This window comes from Syngnathus typhle, linkage group LG13, assembly GCF_033458585.1.
Source record: "Syngnathus typhle isolate RoL2023-S1 ecotype Sweden linkage group LG13, RoL_Styp_1.0, whole genome shotgun sequence".
Classification (NCBI taxonomy): domain Eukaryota; kingdom Metazoa; phylum Chordata; class Actinopteri; order Syngnathiformes; family Syngnathidae; genus Syngnathus; species Syngnathus typhle.
Window position 1 is genome coordinate 4,893,625 of NC_083750.1, and position 23,280 is coordinate 4,916,904.

At 38.6% G+C, this 23,280-nt stretch overlaps 3 protein-coding genes across 3 annotated transcripts; 2 read left to right on the forward strand and 1 right to left on the reverse strand.

The window, feature by feature from the left end:
• Positions 1–2,078: 2,078 nt before the first annotated feature.
• Positions 2,079–5,367, forward strand: LOC133166184 (cytochrome P450 7A1). Its single transcript, XM_061296230.1, has 8 exons — positions 2,079–2,266; positions 2,565–2,805; positions 2,907–3,116; positions 3,201–3,395; positions 3,519–3,718; positions 3,962–4,092; positions 4,224–4,402; positions 4,498–5,367. The coding sequence occupies exons 1-8, from the start codon at positions 2,184–2,186 to the stop codon at positions 4,798–4,800; spliced, it is 1,542 nt and encodes a 513-aa protein (XP_061152214.1). The 5' UTR covers positions 2,079–2,183; the 3' UTR covers positions 4,801–5,367.
• A 455-nt stretch (positions 5,368–5,822) lies between these two features.
• On the forward strand, positions 5,823–7,228 carry tmem70 (transmembrane protein 70). The gene is made up of 3 exons (XM_061295468.1): positions 5,823–6,115; positions 6,344–6,440; positions 6,727–7,228. The coding sequence occupies exons 1-3, from the start codon at positions 5,936–5,938 to the stop codon at positions 7,161–7,163; spliced, it is 714 nt and encodes a 237-aa protein (XP_061151452.1). The 5' UTR covers positions 5,823–5,935; the 3' UTR covers positions 7,164–7,228.
• A 2,561-nt stretch (positions 7,229–9,789) lies between these two features.
• LOC133165645 (junctophilin-1-like) lies at positions 9,790–18,260 on the reverse strand. Its single transcript, XM_061295467.1, has 7 exons — positions 17,678–18,260; positions 12,759–13,515; positions 12,419–12,537; positions 12,028–12,294; positions 11,316–11,731; positions 10,497–10,593; positions 9,790–10,304 (listed from the first exon to the last, which is right to left on the reverse strand). Exons 1-6 carry the CDS (start codon positions 18,054–18,056, stop codon positions 10,513–10,515), a joined length of 2,019 nt encoding a protein of 672 aa, XP_061151451.1. The 5' UTR covers positions 18,057–18,260; the 3' UTR covers positions 9,790–10,304; positions 10,497–10,512.
• Between the last annotated feature and the right edge of the window lie 5,020 nt (positions 18,261–23,280).

A 23,280-nucleotide genomic window follows, 5' to 3' on the forward strand; every position in this document is an offset into this window, starting at 1 on the left:
TGTACATTTTTGGGGTATTTTGTAATGACAATAAAGGCATTCAAATTCTGCGTTCAACTTTTAGTTTGGTGGATGACTAATTCATCATTTTTGCAAGACACAAATAAATCACTAGCTTTCAAACAACATTTTAGTCTGGTCATGTTTAATGTAACATAATTAAAACATTTCATTCTACCCCCTGGAAACCTCCACTTCTGAATTTGGGCATGTACAGTAAGTGGATGTGTCACAATTCATGTGTCAACAATCCAGAGCTCCATAAAGTCAGATTCAATTTAGCCCATAGTGACCTAAAAGAGGGAGGGCCATTCCAGGTTATTTGAGTGTGAACTCATGTTAACTACAACAGATGACTGGAGTGAGGTCAGTATGGGTGAATAAGATGAGCCTGAGAGGATTATTTGTTATGGTAAAACATTCTATGACACATATAATATATAGGTTGACCAATTTTCATTGATACCAATGTGTAAGACAGCCAAACTGCATTAAATGCAAAAAAAAAAAAGAAGAAAAACTAATCTTACAATGACAATTTTCAAATCTCTTGATGTTTTAGCAGAAGTGTGGCTTGGAGTTTTTTTCAAACGAGTCTCAGTAAAGTCATGGAGTCCTCAATGTTGCAATAGCTTCGGTTACACGGGTACAAAGGTCACACAACTGCGAATGCCAAGAGAATAATACAACTCACTCCGTCAGTCAATCACTGCAGCCTTGACCTTGACAAGTGGACCAGCTGAATTCACAAGGATAATACATATCACTCTTTATCAGCATTTACAGCGCCGCAATCCAATTTCCAATCAGGTCTTTCGAGTGAAGATCTGTATATTTCAAGTGACCTTTCATAAGATTGACAGATAGTTACTTTGATCAAATAATTTTTATTTAAATGAATTAAAAAGTCAAGCAAAGCACAAACAGACAGGGGAACAAAAAGACTGCAAAAAGTTCAAAAAGTGCTCCAAAAGGGAGAGTCTTGACAAAGTCAAAGCAGAAAATCTTTTTTAAAAAAGGAACACCAAAAGGGATTCTAACTGTGAGCTGTGGCAACAAGACAAGGGTTTCGGTGATGACAAGTTAAAACAACAGGCAACAAAGTAAACTATTTAACAAAACAAATTTGGACGTGACTTGGACCGGACAGCGTAACGCACAGAGTAATGCGCAGCGTAACGCGCATCGTAGCGCGCAGCGTAATGCGCAACGCGCAGTTTAACGCAACGCGCAGCGCAACGCGCAGCGCAACGCGCAGCGCACATTTACATTTATGAAGAATTAATTAAATTAATTACTGTAACTAATTACATTTTGCAACGCGCAACGCACAGCGCAACGCACAGCGCTATGCACAGCGTAACGCACACCGTTAACGCACACCGTAACGCACAGCGTAATGCACATTGTAACGCACAGCGTCATGCACATTTACATTTATGAAGAAGTAATTAAATTATTAACTGTAACTAACTACAAGTAATTTGCCCAACAGGGCTAACAAACGACCCCTTCTCCAAAGTAGTCTGTTAAAATTAGGTTGTGTGTCTGTGTATTTTACAGTTAGAATTTATCCCCACACACGTGTTTGCTGGATACGCAGAATTGAATAAAGTACATATCACATGCTGTTCCCCCATCTGCCTCATCACACATAGTTACATTGAAAACAAAACAAGCGCAAAGAGGAGACCTTGAATCTATTTACCAACCCTTATGTCTTTCAGGTAACACTGTCCATGGACTCTGGTCAAGGCCATCATCCACACAAGCCCACTCAGTCATTGCACACATGTGTTTGTTAGAAAAGTCATTTTGACTGATTGTAGAGGGTATTACAAATGAGTTAAAATCACTTACAAGATCTAATAACGTTCCACATAGGGGATTGTTATTTAAAGAGTATAAATAGACAATCTGGTGCAATCGGAGTGACTAAGAAATAGTGACAAATCATCACCCGGCTCATATTCAGTGATGACATAATGCAAATTTTTGGTCCGCCTTTGGGCCCACCCCAAGGCACAATGTGTTATAAAAACCTCCTACATGTGAATCTGTCATCACTCTCATGGTGATCATGCACATTTAAAACTACTGATTGATTACACAATTTTGATCTCTTGTCAAACAACTGCAGGAAAGCCTTTTATTCTGTTGGAACATCCCATACTGTTGCCAATATGATAATAAGCATCGCTTTGATATGGGCAGTGCTGGTGGGGTTCTGCTGCATCCTTTGGCTGGCTGTGGGGACACGACGCAGGTAAGACTATATTCAATTTGGGTGCACAAAATTTGAGAGAAAAGCATTTATGATACCTCAAAAATGAGATACTTTTTCAAATGAGTGTCAAAAATACATTTTTGGATATAAAGCCATCGCTGGTTAAAATTTGTTCTTGACGTATCTGATTTTGGAAAGTAATTGACTGGAAGTGCGAATGTTGCCTTTGCAAGCCTTCAAAACATCAATTATCAAGCTAAAACAAAACCTCTGTTAGTTTAAGCTTTCTAATAGTGACTCAGTAAATAAAGTTGCTGGTTTATTTCATTGTCCACAGGCAGTCTGGAGAGCCCGCAGTTGAAAATGGCTTGATACCATACCTTGGTTGTGCTCTGCAATTTGGAGCCAACCCTCTCCAGTTCCTCCGTAGCCGTCAGAAGAAGTATGGCCACATTTTCACCTGCAAGATTGCGGGCCAGTACATTCATTTCCTGTGTGACCCCTTCTCCTACCACTCAGTCATCAGACAAGGTAGACACTTGGACTGGAGGAAATTCCACTTTGCTACATCAGTAAAGGTACATTTATACCATTTGGAAGCTCTAACATTTTTGTAAATGTTTGTTTTACTTGTAATGTGTGTTTTTAAATACATTTTTATTGTCAACTAACTCACCAGGCATTTGGCCATGATAGTTTTGACCCTCGACATGGCCACACCACAGAAAATCTCCACCAGACTTTTTTGAAGACTTTGCAAGGTGAGGCATTGCCCTCGCTAATTGACAGCATGATGGAGCATCTCCAAGACGTAATGTTGAAGTCCAACACTCTCAGTCCCAGCATGGATCGCTGGGAAGTAGATGGCATTTTTGCTTTTTGCTACAAGGTAAGCGAATAACTTTCCATTTGTACTCCACATAGCACAGAGTTGATTAAACTAATTTGGTCTGCTTTAAATTTTGTTTTCCAGGTGATGTTTGAGTCAGGCTATCTTACATTGTTCGGTAAAGATCTTGGTAGGGATAAATGCCAAGCCCGGCAGGCAGCTCAGAAAGCCTTGGTGCTGAATGCGTTGGAAAATTTCAAGGAGTTTGACAAAATCTTCCCAGCTTTGGTGGCTGGTCTCCCTATTCATGTCTTTAAGAGTGCCTACAGTGCAAGAGAGGTCAGTGGCAATCTTGACAAGAAATTGAATGGATGAAATGATAACCCATTGATTTTCTGTCTCGATGATGTAAAAATTCATTTTGGTATTTCTGTGCCTTTTTTTTCTCTTAAAAATATGTAGAATCTAGCAAAAACAATGCATGCTGAAAACTTATCCAAGAGGGAGAATGTTTCGGATCTGATCTCTATGAGGATGATCCTTAACGATTCGCTATCTACCTTCAATGATGTAAGCAAGGCCAGAACTCATGTTGCACTGCTCTGGGCTTCACAGGCTAATACATTGCCTGCAACCTTTTGGAGTCTTTTTTACATGATAAGGTATGACAAATTCTTTTTTTTTTAATGACTCACCGTTATGTATATATTTTATGAATTTATTTGTTTAATCAATTTCTCCAGTAGTGTGCAAAAGCCATAATCAAGTTCCTATTATTGATTGTATCCCTGCAAATAAAGCAAATTGATTCGGTTATATCAAGAATGTTGTTGTTTACCTATAATAAAGAAGCAAAAATACTGCACATGCAACAGTAAACACATTGCTCCTATATCTGTTTGTAGAAGTCCAGATGCAATGAAAGCAGCTCGTGAGGAGGTGCAAAGAGTTCTGGAGTCATCGGGTCAGACCATTAACCCGAGTGACCCCACATTGAACCTGAAAAGGGACCAACTGGACAATATGCCTGTTTTGGGTGAGTTCATTGCAATAAATAAGTCAATTATTATTAACATTTTAACACTTCAGACTTTATTCAAGAAAACTGTTGCAAATCCATTTGATGTTTTCATGTTTATATTATATCGATCTATCTTTCAATCACAGACAGTATCATAAAGGAAGCCATGCGTCTATCCAGTGCTTCCATGAACGTGCGAGTTGCCAAAGAGGACTTTTTACTTCACCTTGACAACCAGGAAGCATATCATATACGCAAAGATGATGTCATAGCCCTTTATCCTCCTATGCTGCACTACGATCCAGAAATCTATGAAGATCCCTATGTAAGAAGCATTCAAACTTGATATATAACAACAAGATCAGCGTAATATAATGCAAAGTTTGCTTATTGGCTATTTCTGTCCTCTTGAATCTGCAGGAATATAAATTTGACCGATTTCTGGATGAAGTTGGTCAGGAGAAAACTACTTTCTATCGCAATGGCAGGAAATTACGCTACTTCTACATGCCCTTTGGATCTGGGGTCACCAAATGCCCTGGCAGATTTTTTGCCATATATGAAATTAAGCAGTTCTTGACTTTAGTTCTGGCTTACTTTGAAATGGAACTTCTGGACCCTGCCATCAAAGTCCCACCTCTTGACCAGTCACGTGCTGGATTGGGAATCCTTCAACCAACATATGACATAGATTTTAGATACAAATTGAAATCTAACTATTAATTGTTTGGATGTTCCAAAACATAACTTCATTACATGGGACAAAATGTACATAGTGTATATTTAAATATTAATGTAGAAGTCTTGCTACTTTTGTAAATAGATGTTGTACTGGTGTATATTAAAGCATTGATTTATTGCTCTGGAACATAAATGCTGTCCTTTAATGCAGTCAGTGTATTTAAGATTTATTTTGATTCATTTTTGTGGTGGTTTTGCTTGGTGGGTGACAGTTCTAAAATTATTGTACAGCACAGCAAAGAGATTTAGCATAGAAATGGGTGGAGAGATGGATGATGAGGGTGCTAAAAGAGGTGATGACAAGCCAGTAAAAAAAAAGTTGCAAAATGCGCTACTGTGGCAGAGGTCAGTAGCAGGCCTCACCCAGCAGGCCTACAGTTAGGGTGATGTGTTTGTCCTTCGTGATGTTATGCTCTTTGATGACCTCTAGCCACAGTTGTTGTCAGGCAGTCATGGAATAAAGTTGTGTTCCTCCCTTCTGTCACACAACCTCTACAGCAATGGTGACTTAGTTCGTCCTCAGAGGAGCTTGACTGTAAACAAGCATACTGGTTATATGTTGTTATGAAACAATTATTAAATTATACCACACTTTACCCGGATCGATGGTTGTTTAAAACAAAGCAATGCAACCTGTGTTCATTATTTATACAACCTACAGCTGGTTTAGGGTTCAATATTTCAAATTTAATGGCTTTAAATTTGTCGTCTTTTTTAGGTTATTCTATAGACCTAAAATAGACGTCTATATTAGGTCTATGTGTAGACCTAATTTAGAAGTCTATATTAGGTCTATAGAATAACCTAAAATAGAGGTCTATCTCGGGTTACAGAAATAACCACACTGTACGGATCCATGGTTGTTAAAGACAAAGCCAAACAATTTCCAAATTAATTGATTGTAGCCTAACAAGACATAATAATCGTTGCGAATGGTTCAAGGTGGTGTCTTGGTAATCATATATCTCTATGCTCTGGACACTCGATGTGACGTCATTCCTCCCTTGGAAAAGCGAAGAAGAGATTCCGCGTAGAAGAAGAAAAAGACGGAAGTTGTTTTTAGTATTCGGCGCTTCTGATATTCAATTAATCTTTAGGTGTCATTTACAAGGAAAACATGCTTTATTCTCTTAATAGAATGTTAAGGACGCGTGTTTGTTTCATTACTAATTCGATCAGTACAACATGCATTGCTGCCACTCGACGTGAAGCCGTGTGGCGCGTGTCTAATTTCGGCCGACCGAGGATAAACCATTTCCATGCCGTCAGAAGGTCATCGCTTAATCTGAAATATAAGGTACCGAGTTCGATATGTCAAGGATTCATTCTGAATTTAAATTCGTGATGGACGTGCCGCTCGTGTCTAAAATCTTAACGTATTTTATAAGATACAGTATATATACGCTGTAGAATATTAACTTTAATTAAAATACACATGGATGGATATGATATGGGTTAACCAGGACATACAATATAATAAAGGAATGATGAATAATAAATAGTCATGTTTTTTTTTTTTTTGCAGACACAGTCTCACACTCCAGCGTCTTTTCTAACTACTGGGACCCAATCAGATGATGGGAATCTGATTTACACAGGCAGTTTGAGAACTGCAGTTCTTGGTGAGTTACTTTATATTATCCTTGAGTTAACCTGCAAGTGAGATGACCGAGCAAAAATAGTCGCTAAATAAATTTTGCTATTTACGGATGCTGTAATCGCCCAACTTGATATAAGGGTAAAATATGTATTTGTGATATCGGTAGTCATTGTAAACCAGGGGTGGGGAGAATTAAACAAATTTGAGACATCCGAACTTTGTGTTTGTCGGAGTAAATGTGGTCCAGCGAGTAGGCGCCCATGCCTAACGTATCTATTTTTCTTTTGTTTCTCTTTGTCTCGTATCAGGGGTGAAATTATTCTCTTACAGCACAAGTGGAGCCAGTCTCTGTCTCATGCCACAGATCTTCTTGAAAACCGGACTAGGAGTCCAGGACCTTGCCCTGCAAGTGGCTTTCTGCGGTATTATCGGCTTCTTTACCTTCCTTACGCCTGTGCTCCTCCACTTCGTTACCAAGGGTTACGTAATCCGTCTGTACCACAACCCAGACCAGGACACTTATACTGCGGTAACCTACAGTGTTTTCCTCACGGAGCGAAGGACAGTTTTTCACCAGAAGCAGGTCACTACACCAGCTGTCAGCAAGATGTTCACCACCTTCTACGCTAACAACACAGGGCTGCTAGTGAACCCTGACTTGTTTCTTCTCCCTCAGGATTACAACCACCTTATGGGCTATGACAAGCCTTTTACCTTAAAACCAGATTGTATGGAAAGACCATGATCTTATGTAATGTACAGCTAACAGGTTTCAGCAGAATCCGTTAAATATATGCTTCCAAATTGTTACGCATCTAGTCTTTTTGTTCATTTTCCAAAATGCAATGCAATTTCAGTGATTATACTATTTTTGGAGTCCTCAAATATGATCTAACTATGCATTATTTTGTTATATGTAATAATCTGGATTTTATTGACAAAACCACCAGAAAGACAATCGATCCCCCCCCCCCCCCCTTTCTTTTCTGGCTCGTGGATTCTTTGATAGTTAGAATTTGGAAATCTACACTGCTTTGTATTCTGGCCCTGAAGTTCGAATCACACAAGATTCAAGAATTTTTTCGCCATGTTTGAGCATGCCAAACAAGGAATTTGACTTCGGTACATCACAGCCTCTGTTCAACAATTAGGTGACTAACAACACTCAGGATGTGTGAAAAATGACAAATAATCTCAAACATCCACCTGATCTTAAACTCCACAAACACTAAAGTACAAGCAAACTGGAAACAAAAATTGTAAAAAAATATATAAAAACATAATACAAATGCTTTAACAACATTGCAAATCAAAAATTGCAAACAAGGCAAGTAAAGAAGATAAAGAAATTCTGAACAATCATGCGAAGAAAAAAGGCATCTCAAACACTTTCCTTAGCTAACAATAATTTCTTTTCTTTCTTGTCACCTCTCAATACTTTCAAAATACACATCTAGCTCCACTTGATAAATGATCATGGCATCACCAGTCCAAAAGACATATTTATCTGCAAATACAAATCACAAATTAAAGCTTTCAATGAACAATAAAACAATGATCAATTATTTTGCAACTTATTATGTTGATATATTACATTTGAAACAATTACTATGACAAGTTGTCAGACAACTAGACAATGATTGAGTGCCAGATCAGTATTTACGTCTATTTCCTCAAGGGACATGGAAAAAAACCAGACTTAGTAATTAGTATACACCTAAGTAACTGGCTGACCAACCTTTATCTAACAATATATCTTTTTTAAATATCTGTGAACATAGATCAGGTAGTTGATTTTTAAATGTATTATGATTACACAAATAAAACAATATAGAAAAAATAAATATGCAAATTGGTAAATGTATGGTAAATAATATGCAAATTAGAAAAGAGTTATAGACGTTAAGGTTGAAGCATTATTACCATATACGGAAGGTCTACCAGCCCAAGCATTGAACAGCTATCTTTCAATATGCCATCGGAGGTCAGTGGCAACTGCAAAAAATGTTGACCAGTGGCTCTGGCATCTTATTAGGATGCCTCCTCGACGCCTCTCTGGTGAGCTGTTCCAGGCATGTCCCACCAATAGATGATCCAGAATGATCCTACATTCATTTTCCTGGCAAATGTTTTGATAAATAAATACAACAGAATTATGTTTTTTTTGTGTATATTCAAACCATTATTCAGAGGCAGTAGCTTCTAACTGTTGAGGAGAAAAAATCAAAGTGTCATCTTTATCTTTCAGCAATACTATGCAGATACTCCAAATGGTTCAAGAACACCTTCAAATTTACTGTGGGTGTACGTTTTTAAGTGTTTTAGCGTCAAAATAAAAAACAAACAATGAAAAGATCACATGCAAATGTATTGTACTAAAAATTATGATAAATACAACTGAACTGTAAAAGCAATGATTATTTGGGGTACCACCACAATTACCCCGTTTGAGAAACACCGGTTTAGAGATTGCATACTATCCCCATGCTTGCTTTGGTTTGCATACTTGAGCTTCCTCCCATAATATGAAATCACAACTCTAATGTGTGATGTTTGTTGTTGTTGTTGCCTGGAGTAAAATCAACAACACCACCAGCTACTCTATTTAGATCACTGAGCTCCAACACGTAAAAAAGAAGCAAATTATATGCATGCATGTTTAACATCCAAAAAGGTGTGACATACTGTAGCTAATATTTTAACTCACTAAATGTTGCATATTTTCTGTGTAGTTAGGTAATACTTAGCACAATACAATCACTGAACAAGTCCAAATAAGAAAATACAGGTGCTGCATTTATTTGCCTGTTGTCAGTTACTAACTGGGAACTTTGTGATAGGCCTTAACAAAGCCACATACAGATAAAGCAGATCAATAGAGAGGCTGATAGAAATAAATCCATTCTCCTAGGACCCAGCAGGGAGAGAATCTGCCAAGCGTTTCACATTCCTGCTTGGGCCCTTTTCACCCATCAACACGTCACTCTGTAAAATAGTAAGGCAGCTGTCGACATTCGTCAGCTCAAAGTGCATCTATGAACATATCCAGTGTACAACACACCCACCCATACACAGTCGGACACAAATGTAACACAGTCAGACATGCACAAATGTGTTCAAGTACAGATATTTTTGTGAAATTTAATAAAAGCTCATACATTATACTTTTCCCACCAGCAATAAAACTTGATTTCCATACTTACCATCAAATGATTGATTCAATGTGTAGATTGGCTTCATAAAGCTTGAAGTGCACTGTTGTAATTAATTAAATGGCATAAATGTGGAAAAAAGGCACTTGTGTATTAACCATAACTAAAAAGCAATAATTTCAATAAAACACCGACAAAATAAATCACCCAAAAGAATCATTTTCTTCAAAGAAATGGATGAGGCACAAACTTTATTGCAGCACTGAAGCACTTCCAAGTTTCAAGAATTGCTCAGTGAAAATGGAGATAAAACAGAGGCCATTTAAAAAAAGACTGCAAAGTCTGCACATTCATTATCAACTGTCCATGTGTGCTGTAGTTTTGAAATCTGTCTGAGAATCTAAAGTTGAGTCTCAGGTGTTATTTTCTCCCTTCCTATTTCCGACCAGCGACCACTTGCTTCAACTTTCACTGTGCAAGTGGAATTGCAAATCATCCCCGGTCCAATCAGGTTGCGCCGAGCACCAGAGACAGCCGTTCAGTCCATCCGGAGACTGTGGTGATAGCGTTGGTTTCATCTTTCTCTACCGCTGCTTTCTTTCTTCTTGCGCCAGCTTCTTCTTTCCTTCCTCACCCCTCTTATTTTCGATCCTCCATATTTTTCCATTCTGATTGGAACCCATTTTAAAAGGCTGATGGAGAGTTATCAGCTTGGGTGACAATTTTGAAAAAATCTGAAAGATCGGAAAAGCTTGTGATCAATGTAGGAAGTCATCATTTCACAATTTGGAAACAATTCATGCATGTTTACATTTGTTCATTATGAAAAAATCCAATGCAATGTTACTAAAATTGGTATTATTAAAATTGAGTTTCAGAAATTATAAGATTAAAAAAAAAAAAGAATGTATTTTGTTGTTACTCACCTGAGTTCAGATTTAGTCAAGTCAGGAAGTGGACAAAAATAATGGCTAGACCAACATTTAATAACATCACCAGAACCACCAAGATCGAGTTGGGACCCTGTGGAGGAAAAAAAAAAAAAAAAATTGATATTCTACAAATATTCCCACACACTTCCAAAGCAATACATGTAACAAAACATGGCTTTTAATCGGTTGATGGCTTCCCCCTAATTATCGGAGCAATATGTTTCTTTTTGTAAAATGTTTGCTTCCGCTAACACTTCAACCATATTTTGCGCTTGCGGTGCATTTCCAAACAACGATGCGAGCGGTGAGCATACAATTTAGCAGCAGAGATCTTAGCACACGATCTTATGCATATCAGGCAAAACACATCCACCACCAGTGCCTGCATTCTCTTTAGGTCACAGGTGTCAAACTCAAAGCCCGAGGCCCGGATCCGGCCCTCTACATCATTTTATGTGGCCCGCAAATGTGACCTTGTGTGTCAACTCAATGTTTCTTGTTAAAATACCCAAATTTTAAATTTTCTTCCCTTTTAATAATAGTGAGCTATTGCAACATTTTTAAACCCCACTTTGAAAATAAATTAGAACATTGTTAAACTTTCTTATGCTGGATTCTGTTGTGTGTATGCAATAATATAAGATAGTCATTAATGGCGCTACGAGGGAAACCATAACTACGATCTGGCCCGCAATTAAAAAAAGAGTTTGCTTTAGATGAACATGCAGTTTGATGGCCACTATTTTGTATACTAGTAAAACACTTTTCAGATGAGGGAACTTTAAAAATCGATCATATTGCGTTAACACTTACCGACTTATCCTCAATAATATCGGGGCTACTTTCCACACTTGCTTTCTTGGTTTCTGCAAAAGTCTTTGGTTTATTTGATTCCGGTGCTTTCTGCTTGGAAGACTCTGGAGCTTTGACGTTCTCTTTTGGTGGCACTGGAGAAGGACTGGGAATGACTTTTGGTGGTGGTGCCCAAACTTGCTTGGCGGGGGGCGGCAAGCGCGCAAGGCTTGATGGGTGAAAATCATCTTCCAGGTGAATTGTTTCTTCAGGTGGCAGCATTTTGACATCCTTGACGTAGTAACCATGATATTGGGCGTGGATTTGTCCATTATTAGGGGGACCACTATTTGGTATGGCTGGTTTAAGTGATGATGATTCTGCTTGTTGCCTCACTTCCTGTTTGAGAGAAAGCTGCGATGCTGCCTTGGTAATGCCTGGTTTGTAAAAAGAAGGAAAGTGTCATGAGTATCCTGTATATGGTCAACAATAAACAAACACATCACATGTAAATATGACATGTATACTAACCCCATTAAATAAATAAATAAATAAATAAATAAATAAATAAATAAATAAATAAATAAATAAATAAATAAATAAATAAATAAATAAATAAATAAATAAATAAATACAAAAGCAGCAAGCAGATTTTTATTACTTTCATCAAAAGATTCTACTTTGCATCAGGTAGTCACAACGTAGACAAAACAACAATCGAAATAAATGTTACCTTCTTTTATAGGCTCAGCTGTTACTTTCCCAGGAGGCTTTGGTGGACTGACAGTGGCAGATGGTTTACTGCTGAAAACAGACTTATTGATGGGAGTTGGTGAGGGAGTGGGACTGGGGCCCGGGCTCTGAGATGGAGAATGTGTCGGTGTTGTGCCTTTCCGGTAGAAATGAGGGCTACTTGATGGCGTTTTCTCCACTTTACTCTCCTCAAGGACATCCTTCACTTCCACTGGTACATTGTATTTCTGCCGTATATAGTCGGGGCCTGCAACAGAGTTCCCCAAAACTAAATCAAACACATGAAAACTATCCAACATATCAATATCAATTTACCTTCCTATAATCGACTAATATCAATTCTTTCAGTGTTGTGCCAATGATGTAGATACCTGGCTGATGGAAATTTGGTGAGAGTTCTCTGGCCACAATTCTTGCAATATCTGAGTCTTGGCTAGCTGACTGAGCAGCTTGATCTGCTGCCTCTGCTTTGGCCCGAGTGTGAGATGTCCTGCAAAAGTCCATAGTTTAGTGATAGCAAGAAAAACACAATGAGGATAAGGGCTGTCACTTATGGTCCAATTTTGCAAATACAATAAATTAAGCTTGTCAACATCATTGTGACCCATTGGCCAGCTTTCAAATAATTCATAATGTGCAGTATATACCCGGGGAGGTAAATTTCCTAGAAAGGACTGGGCAATGAGTGAGAAGGGGTGACAAAAACAATACCTGGAGATGGCGATCTCTACTTTGGTTCTGGCAATGGCAGCGGCTCTCACTGCTCCTTCAGTGGCACGATCCACTTTCTGTTTAGTTTTGGTGTTCCTCAGCGGGATGAACTGTTTTCTAAGACTCCGGGTCAATACGTTATTTTTATACTTCCCTTCTTCTTTGGTGCCATTAGGAAAAATAGTACAGCCATAGCCATGGCGCTTATTGTTTAACCATTCTCCTTCATACTTCATGCCGTTGGAACGCTCGGAGACACCAAAGCCATTGCGTTTGTCGTTCTTCCACTCGCCCATGTAGGACTCGGTAGTGGTGGCATCTACATTGTCCTCTAGAGTCAAGAAGTCATCACCTGGGTCTCCGTCTCCGAAACTGATGGTGGAATTGGCATCACTTGAACTGATACGACTCATCGTGGTTTCACTACGTGCTGAACTGCGCTTACTGGAGATGGATGAGCGTGAATCGGATTTGCGCAATCGATGCAGGCTGCCAAAAAGAGAGCCACGGCGAAAGAGACCCTTTTTCTCAGAACCTTCTCCATCTGAATGAAAGTTGAGCACAAAGCCACCACGGGTGCCGGCAGGGCTGTCAGATAGACTGTCTCGTAAAACTGTGCCGTTACTGTGTTCACTCCGCAGGGAAGCCAGTGAGGTTCGAAGTGGTGAGCGGATGACTGATGCCATACCATACGGAACACTCTGACGAACACCGTATCCATGACGCATCCCACCAGTCCACTGACCCTGGTATGTACCTAGAGCAAGAAAGACAAAGAAAAAAAAAAAATTGAGAATCAATCAAATTCATCAGAATTTTTAATGTAGCATCTCAATGTAGAAGGACTCAGTAGAAGTAATAATAAAAATAATAATTTAAAATCTCCTTTGATCTGAGAAGTCACTGAAGTACATAGAATAGAACCTTGCAAGTGAAGTTCACAGAACTTTCTGTGGAAATTTCTCACACACACGCCACGCCGCTCATGGCTCTCTGCATGCCACTGGTTACGTTCCAATTCAATCTCAGATAAATAATTGCAAGACAACCCCCTGAGGGCAGCTTGTTGAAAAGATTGGCAGCATGGGACTTCCAGCAAGATGGCCCACCTTTCAGCTCAGTGTGGCCGTTTTAAGAACTTCCTTTTTGGATAGGCTTCAGGCAGAAACAAACTACTACATATCCACATGTGCAAAATGCGGGCAGCTGGTGACACCCAAATGACCAAATAATCAAAACCAAAAAACACTAGTTGAACTAAAAATCCCTAATCCCACTAAACCAAAGCTAAGTGAAGCACTAACGGAAATAAATGAAAACTGGGTAACTAAAATTTCCAAAACCAAACATACTCCTCAAGGTGCTGTTCTTGTTTATCGCAACACATTTTGACCTCCAGTAAACCTTCATATTTTCCTAAATTTGCGAATAATGACCAATCATATCTTGAAAATTTTTCATTCATTTCCCCATATAACTTCATCTAAGTGGATAACGGCATATTTTCATATCAAGTACAAATGACGCTGTAATGTCAGTTTTTTGAATAACTAAATTAATGTAATAATAAATAATGCTAAATATATGTTTATTATCTTGTAAGTTATTGTTTTACCATTCACGGACTGTCTCCATGTGGTCGCCATTGTCGAGTGATGTCACATTGTAGTCCGGCGGGGAATTTTTTTTTTTTGCAACTCGGACCTCCCAGTTCAAAAGGGTGTTCTTGTGCAGTTTTCCTAGTTGGAAATTGCAAAAGTCCAACTTCCCACTTTTCTGGAATGCAGGATTAGAATATTACCGTAATTCTCGGACTATAAATCGCGTTTTTTTTCATAGTTTGGGTGGGGGGGCGACTTATACTCAGGAGCGACTTATATATGTTTTTCTTCACAAATTTTTACTTGATCATTAACACATCACTTACAAGTATAGTTGATCACTTCACATGCTTTGATATCTTTATCTTGAACATATTCAAAACATGACAAACAGAGAGAAAAAATCAAATAAAGTACCGTTTTTTTCCATGTATAATGCGCAAAATTGAACGAATTTATTGTCCTAAAATCTTGGGTGCGTATTATGCATGGGTACAACAATTTTTGAAGAAAATCTCCCTCAAAATAAAACTTGAAATCACCTTTCTTCTTGTTTGTTGTCAATCGTGCATCGCATTCAGCCATCCTGCCCAACACACTTAGTCAGTAAAATTCATAATTGACGACACATCGTTTGATGCGGTGATGCAATCCTTGATGGTGTGTTATTGTCAAATATTGTTTGTTGTTTAATCTCCATCGCAGACCGGATATCATATGGAGGCCGCCATGACAGTATGCCCAGAACGGATGCGCAAGACACGTCAGCTATATAAAGAGCGAGAGTTCAGTTCTCTACCTATTAGTTTCAATTCACAGTTTAATTAGCAGTTTCAATCAGCAAATAACAAAATGCGTATTACAGGTAATATTTTATTTCACAACACTTTGCCTTGTTCCTTTCTTCTCTGCTGTTCACTTCAAACACGCTCCATACGAACGCAATGCTCTCGTATCAGACGCTTGCTCGATCACCTGCTCGTTGTTCCCAAAGATGATCTTTTTTCTGAAATAATTTTACGTTTACGGACTTAAGTAGGAGTCGAAATTTGGGTGCGTATTATACATGGGTACAGGCTTTTTTCCAGCATCGACATGCCATTTTTAGGGTGCGTATTATACATGGGGGCGCATTATACATGGAAAAAAAAACGGTAAACATCTAAAGCCCATATTGAACTGGGTGGCAAATATTTTGTGAGGGTCACTGAAATTCCTTGTTTCAGGGTTCTTTCAAGGTCGCGAACGTTTCCCCAGTCTGTACTTATCCAGTAATCACTAACTGAACATACATTCGCTACATTCGCTAACACTTCCAAACGGTATCAGGGCAGATGTGGCTACATAAGTTCTGTCCTACCAGCTGAGGGTAAATGTGTGAGTGCATGAATAATAACGTCTTTGAGTGTCCAGAAAAGTGCTATATAAATCTGATTATTATTATTATTATTATTGACATTCGCACCTCAGCGGGATATGAGCCTTGACTGCATTATCTTTAGATCTGTAACCCAAGTAAAATATGACCAGCGGCGAGACAGAGTTGTATAACAGTGCTAAAAATGAAGAGAGAGTGCAAAAGAGGCACATGCCGCTCGACCAGGAAGGGAGGTTTCATGTAACCACAAGCTGGCAAAAGGAGACGTCCTAAATATTTGCTGGAGATAGAATACCATATTGGTGAGGGCAGTTTATATAATTGTCATTAGAAAATGATCTACTTATTCGCTTTTACAATACTAATATGCTAATTGCCTTTCATACACAGAATGGTTTCTCAAACTTAATGTACGTAATAGTGTAGACAACTTAAAGGCAGAATGTAGTGGGATGGGAATCATATTAGTTCCTGGGTATTTCACACTTGTCACCAACAGCTCATGATAGGAACTACTTAGCAAGACTGGTATTGGTATAAATCAAAAAGTCAACTGCACTCCGTTTTGGGAAAGGTAAATGTAGCCGTTCTTCACTGAAATAAATACTTGATGTCAAGTTAGCCAATGGAGATCAGCCAACTAAGAAGCTCAAAACATATGGTGGCAACCATCAGCTATGTTTCTCACACTCTGAGTTCAGTCAGCAATACAGTACAGGGTCTATAAATAAAACGGACAACCTCAGGAGAGTAGCAAGTTTCAAATGACATTTGACCATTATTAACATGCAAACTGATTGCAGCTACAGAGAATCTAAAGACAACATCAGCCCATTCTTAGATTTGATATTAGATCATTTCATAGTGTTTGTGATAGATGCCCCAATCCAGTATTCTGTAAAGACTCTTTTGTGAGTATCGCACAGAATCTGATTCAGCACAGGATCAGCCCGATCTTGTTTCATGTGTTTCTGCGCCATCCTCAAGCTTTATGGCTGGTGTAAATCATAATGCCAACATGTTTAATGTGTGGGATTACGTTTCACGGCAACAAAACGATGGTCAACCAGCGACGTGCAATTGCTAAACTTTAGCGGATCAACCAGTGTCTGTTCATAGAAAACAGTGACTTTTGTTGTTAATGGACTTTTTGTAGCCAAGGGGTGAACTTCCTTCTTCCTACACCCAGCCACAACGCTATCATATAAATGCCAATGTTCAGCCCGCTTTAATCTTTCTTTTGAAACAAATGTGTCTTTGTTAAAGTCAAAGTCAAAAGTCAAAGTCTGCTTTTTTGTCAATTTCTTCACAGGCCAAGACACACAAAGAAATCGAAATTACGTTCCCTTTATCCCACGGTGACAAGACATAGTACACAATATACATACAAGTAAACACCACAAAAAAAATAAAAACAAAAAGGCACAAACAATGAATAAATAAGAGTGATGAATAAATAATAAATAAACAAATAACATAAGAAATAAGAGGAGCAAAAATGGAGCAAGTGTGCAAGACAGTCGGAATATAGCGCAAAAGTAGCAACACGACAAATAGCCACAATCATTCTAAAATTTTCTAAAAATGGGATGAGTACTTCAGATCCCTCCAAAATCCTCCATAATAAATACATGTATGAAACAATAGATTCCTAAAGTACCGTATTTTCCGCACCATAATGGTTAGGACTAACTAACTAACTAACTAACTAACTAACTAACTAACTAACTAACTAACTAACTAACTAACTAACTATATGAAAGTGTTATAACTCATTAGTCATACATGCAAGCTTTTAAATAATTCTGTTTTCTCAAAACAAATAATAATAATGATAATAATAAAATTAAATAATTCTGTTTTCTCAAAACAAATAATAACAATAATAATATCCAGGAGGAACTCACTTCTGGGATCTTCTGCCCGTATCACGAACTTACCTCCATCAGAGTACGTCTCGATGCCATAGCCGTCCTGCAGCCCGTTAGTCCAGGTGCCCTCGTACCTGGCTGGTGTGTTCTGGCTCTGTCGCACTCCGTACCGACCCTTAAACCCGTGGGTCCACTCTCCTCGATAGATCCACTTGCCCTTGGTTTCTACGCCGAGTCCGTGTCGTTTTCCTTGCGCCCAGTAGCCTTGGTACACGTTCCCACTGGGCCAGGTGTACACTCCCACCACCTCGAAGCCGTTGGACCACGAGCCTGCATATTCGCCCAGGCCCTTGGGTCCGGTGCACACACCGTGGCCGTGAGCTTTGCCGCCCCCCCAGCCTCCACAGTAGGTGCCACCATCGTCAAAGTCGAAACGACCGCCCGTCATTCAGAAAAGGTGTATAAAGTTGATAACTTTGTTGCTCAAACTTCGAAGAGAGCAGGGTGCTGGCAGGACCCGGTGAGAATGCAAACTCTCAGCGGGGGTGAGAGTGAACGCTGATGGTGGGCGTCGGGGAGCATCGGCAGGAACGGGACATGGGGGATGACAGGCGGCACAGTCACTCACTCCACAGCTGAGAGTTGAGACAGTCTCACGACTTTGAGGATAACTGTCAAGCAACACTATCCTTGGGTTTACGACGTACTGCTTCCTTCGGGGATTTTCAAAACAAAACACGCGAATATCTACGTGAAACATTTACTAAGTAAGGTTCCACAAACTTCAGCAATAAGACATTTTTCATAGAGAGCTGTAGGCTACTATTTAATACGCTACCCCGAGGTAGCCAATAAATCACTATTGACAAGCAGAGAGGTGGGCCTGGCCGCCTTAAAAAAATATTGTTACATTTCCTATATTTCTATTATCTCAAGTCTGTCGTTCGCTCTACTTTTTATTTCTCTTAATGTGGTAGTGCAACTGTAACACAAGATGGCAGTAACAAGCTATCTGACGGTTAAAAACACTGCAACAAAGGCATCTGGAAAAAACATTAGTAAGATAACTGAAAAACAAATTGTGTGTATAGCAAATTGGTCTGTCTGTTTGTCCGTCCGTCTCTCTCTCTCTCTCTCTCTCTCTCTCTCTCTCTCTCTCTCTCTCTCTCTCTCTCTCTCTCTCTCTCTCTCTCTCTCTCTCTCTCTGTCTCTCTCTCTCTGTCTCTCTCTCTCTCTCTCTCTCTCTCTCTCTCTCTCTCTCTCTCTCTCTCTCTCTCTCTCTCTCTCTCTCTCTCTCTCTCTCTCTCTCTCTCTCTCTCTATCTATCTATCTATCTATCTATCTATCTATCTATCTGAAATTCAAGAGGCACACGGTAATAGTTTTTGTCAGATTCATTCTTGAGTGTCCTATTACAACCCAGCTGAAGTGACAGGAGATACTTTCTCAAATAAGTTTTGATTATCTTTCGCGCAAGAAGCACATCGACATAAAGGATAATAAAAAGATTATTTAGTCAGAATTAGATTTGCAGATACTGCATGCAGTACTGCAAAACAGCCACCTGCCACTCTTCTGCTAGTTGCCTGATTCTTTTCTGTTTTGTGAGTCCCCATAAAACAGTCCCCATAAATCAGCACGATTTAATATTGCCCTCCAGTCCACCACCTCTGCTTATGTACAAATAAAAAGACATATCTTTTCTAAAGTGCACCAATTATCTGAAAATGATGCTCATTTTATGTCACTTAAGTTGCCATGGAAGCCTCTTCCACAAATAACCTCTTGTTTTGGAAATGTTCACGTTCACATAAGTGCCCTAAAATAACAAATTATGTAGTTAAAAAAAAAACATGCCAGCACTTAAACAAAAATCAAGTATCCCCAAAAGGTCAAAAGCAAGCATTAACAAGCAGCTATGGGTTCAATTACTGTAATACACCAATCCCAATTTCCATAGTTTTGCTTTGGAGTGGGACTAAAATCGTCATCATTTTTTAAAGTCCTTAAAAGTCCTTACAGACCTCACGACAGTCATCCAATGGCCAGATGCACCCAATTCCAAAACAAACACAGAACTTCAAGTTACATGAGATTTAAAAGTGCAACATATTCAACACAACGGTTTATTACTAGAATTTGTTACTTCTTGTAAGCGTGGCCTTTAAAAATTCTCCAAAATCAATGCAACCTTCACTTTGCGTGAGAAACGTGATGCCCTTTCTTTCACTGAGGAAATGTGTGTGTGTGCGTCCGTGCATTTGTGAGTGTGCGTGTGGGAGTAGATGCGTGTACGTGGGCGATAATGGTTTCTGGTGTCACCGAATAACAAGTCAACAATCTTATTTTATTAAACCCTGACTCTGTTGAGTAATTAACTTAATGCAAAAAACATGTTTACTCAATGTCAATGTCATGAGTAGAAATATTAGCATAACACGCGTCAGAAATGTCACTACTATTTTTTTCCACCAAAGATGCAAAAGAATAAGATGTGTATTGGCTGCTTATAATGTCTTTATAGCGTTTGTGTAAATAAGGAAAAGTAAAAACAAAATGTGTGTAATTACCTGTGAATGTATGTTCATATTCGGCTCGTTATTACAGAGAAAAATAAATGTTCCTGTTTATTATTCACTATTTTGATTTATTTGTTTTATACTGCATTGTTCATTGTTATGTGTGAATAATTTATTGGCGTTGACTATTGCTTGCTTGACCAAGCGATTCATACCAAAACAATGCCAGAAGTTGCAAGTCTTCAAAATTACGGTTGGTGGCGAGTTATTGCGCAATTCACGGCACTAGCGGTGTTGGCTAGTTGAAAGGGTGTGTCTAACTATGTGTGTGTATGTTCTGTTCTGGTTAGATGTGGGTGAGTTGTGTTGCAAGGCTGATTGCAAGAAGACCCAGCTGCATTGCCAAATTAGGAGTTGTCTTATCTCCTTGGAGCCCTTCAGGTCAGGAGTCGGGGTCACTGTTCCTGTTATTCACCCACATTCTGTTACAAGCGCTCAACACCTGCAGTCAGTCACCTTTTAGCTTTCTTCCAGACAATTTCACTCTTTTCAACCCACTCAGACACGTTAGCCCTTATCAGTAATTCAAAATTTTAGCCAGCAGCACTACAGTTAATAAATGGTTTGGGAGCGAAAATCCAATTACATGTCACCCTCAAATTTTCACCACCGCACCATATTAATTTTATATTCATTTTCAGGTTTAGGGCAAGTTATTTGTCCCTAACGTTTAGTGTTACTCTAACTCAAAAAAAAAAAGTTGACAGTGTGGAGAGACTACAGTGTGTACCGTATGTGTGCTTCAGGCCTGTGCTCACAATTAGCATCACCATCTGTGAGTCAGTGGGTGGCAGATACACGCCATGTTTTGTCCCAGCCTTCAGCTATTAAACAATGTACAGTATTTATGCTATTTTATCAAACTCAGCGTTGCACATTACTTTAAAGACTTTTTCAATGTCACAGAGTAGTCATGGATTTATGAGATCATCTTTTACAACACTTTTAAACTTGTTTTTAAGAACATACGCAAATGAGAACTTTTATTTTATTATTATTAAGTTTATTATAATTATTGGATTTTAATTTCAATAAATTATTTCATTATCAGTGAAAGTCTCTAAAAAAAAGATCTGACTTGGGCATGTACGATAATATCAGAAATAAAACACAGTCAACAAACAATAATTGCTTTTTCAAAATTCAGTGAATAGAAAACCCAACCCTCAGTTTAAACTGTACAAATTGAAGCACTTTGTTTACCATCTCTGCACCCCGGCCTCTCTTCCAACTGCTGCAGTTACAGTGTGTTTGTTTGAGCTAAACAGCAGTTATGACAGCACTCATATGCAGAATGGTGGTAGCTGCTTGTCCTCGGGTCAAGTACAGGAGAGCTTCTATTTTCATACCACCCACTTATCTAAAACAACCTGGTTTCACTCACCCTGCCTTTCAGTGGTTGATTTTCACAACATTGAATTCCCAAAACAGTCCAAATAACCACGCTAACTATAGATTTATAATAATAATAATAATTATAATTATAATAATAATAATTTGATGACAATGTCTACACACACACACAGACACATGCACACACACTTTGCCCTTCTGATTCTATTCTGCTAATTAGTCTCCTCCCTTCCTAAAGTAATTTCTCCTCCCCAGAGTTTCCTAGAAACAATAACATTAAAACTTAACAACTACCCCTCCCTTGTTTCGTATTATTCACTATAAATTGATAGATGATAAAAGCCACTAAATAGAATCATGAATGTTAGCTTGACAAAGGTTTATTTTCACAAGTTTTATTTGCTCCAGTAGTGTGTCACTGAAAACTAACAACTTAATTATTTAATCTGTGTCTTTGATCAAATCTGCCTCTGTAACTTCACTCTAAATTGTTTAATGTTTCAGTAATAGGAAAATAACCCTACTGTAGACTGTTGCTCAAAATATTGATTTTCCCCCAACCCAAAAAGTCATTGTGACCAAATCAAAGTGTCCTTGAGCAAGACACGTCTCGTGTCTGTGCTATCAGCACCACGGACAGTTCCGTTTCTCTGCTCCTGCCCCTCCCAATCCTGTGATGCAGATTATCTTGTCTTTTTTTTTTCAATTTCCTCAATCTTTTACGGTCTCATCAATATATTGTTTTTATTAAATATCTAGCATCAAGCCGGATGATAAATAGGTATAACAGAGGACTAAATCTCCCAACACAATTTAACAATGGTTACCTGATCTCAATGGCCTTACAGATGAGTGCTACGCTATGAAAGATCATAAATGCACCATTTTTGTGAGTTCTGTACCTACCCCAGGCTACCCATTGTATATTTCATTTGGTTCTGTGGCTTTCTGGGGGGCTAAAATTTTGTCTTATTGCAGATGTATGTTGTATGCTTTTTTTTTAATGCCTTTTTGTCAAGGAATTCTTTAAAAATTGGATTTTGCAAGGTATGCCCAGTGGGACGTCTAATAAAGGTAATCTTCTGGATTTCTTTAATCTTCCATAAACTACAACCCTACTTGCGTTTTGAATGTTTGTGTGTTGATAATTTTGATTTATCTCTGGGAGGTATGGCCCAGCCAAATTATCTTCTGCCTGGGCATATGAACAAAGCAGTCAAAGTAAAAGAATGGAAAAAAAATAGAAATACTTGGAAGTTTTCCAATTGGGGTTTCAGAATTGTTCCCATCAACCATAATGATGCAATCATAGAAACACAACTGACAGCATAGTGAATACATCTTTGATAGTGGAAATGCTTTCAGCTATTGTGCCCCCCGTTGTGTGGGTTGGGCAAAATTGTTCTGCTTTCTAAACCAAGACCTTTTGATATATTTTACAGACCCCAACAACAGCTGGTGTATGCTTATATTGTTGTAGCGTGGATAAAACACATCATCTGTTGCTCTAAGACTTTCAATCCGGCGTGGCATCCTCACCTCAAATAGCTCCAAAACATTAATAAAATACAAATCAATGTTCAGGGTTTAATAGATATAAAATATGAGTGACCACTTTAAAAATTAAATTACAGATACTAGTAGAAACAATGGCAGTGTATCTGTAAACTGTTGAATAAAAACATCAATGTAGCTCATTACACATCCCAGTTAGTTCATTACATATACTAATTATCTTTC

What these genes read in the sequence shown, in the direction of transcription:
- tmem70 (XM_061295468.1), top strand. Translation starts at nt 5,936, where the DNA reads ATGCTTTATTCTCTTAATAGAATGTTAAGGACGCGTGTTTGTTTCATT. An exon ending in CGCTTAATCTGAAATATAAG is followed by an intron (nt 6,116 to 6,343) that starts GTACCGAGTTCG and finishes TTTTTTTTGCAG; the next exon opens with ACACAGTCTCACACTCCAGC. An exon ending in TTTGAGAACTGCAGTTCTTG is followed by an intron (nt 6,441 to 6,726) that starts GTGAGTTACTTT and finishes GTCTCGTATCAG; the next exon opens with GGGTGAAATTATTCTCTTAC.
- LOC133165645 (XM_061295467.1), bottom strand. Translation starts at nt 18,056, where the DNA reads ATGACGGGCGGTCGTTTCGACTTTGACGATGGTGGCACCTACTGTGGA. An exon ending in AGCTGAGCCTATAAAAGAAG is followed by an intron (nt 11,732 to 12,027) that starts GTAACATTTATT and finishes TTTACAAACCAG; the next exon opens with GCATTACCAAGGCAGCATCG. An exon ending in ATATTATTGAGGATAAGTCG is followed by an intron (nt 10,594 to 11,315) that starts GTAAGTGTTAAC and finishes TTTCCTCCACAG; the next exon opens with GGTCCCAACTCGATCTTGGT.
- LOC133166184 (XM_061296230.1), top strand. Translation starts at nt 2,184, where the DNA reads ATGATAATAAGCATCGCTTTGATATGGGCAGTGCTGGTGGGGTTCTGC. An exon ending in GCTGTGGGGACACGACGCAG is followed by an intron (nt 2,267 to 2,564) that starts GTAAGACTATAT and finishes CATTGTCCACAG; the next exon opens with GCAGTCTGGAGAGCCCGCAG. An exon ending in GTGCCTACAGTGCAAGAGAG is followed by an intron (nt 3,396 to 3,518) that starts GTCAGTGGCAAT and finishes AAAAATATGTAG; the next exon opens with AATCTAGCAAAAACAATGCA.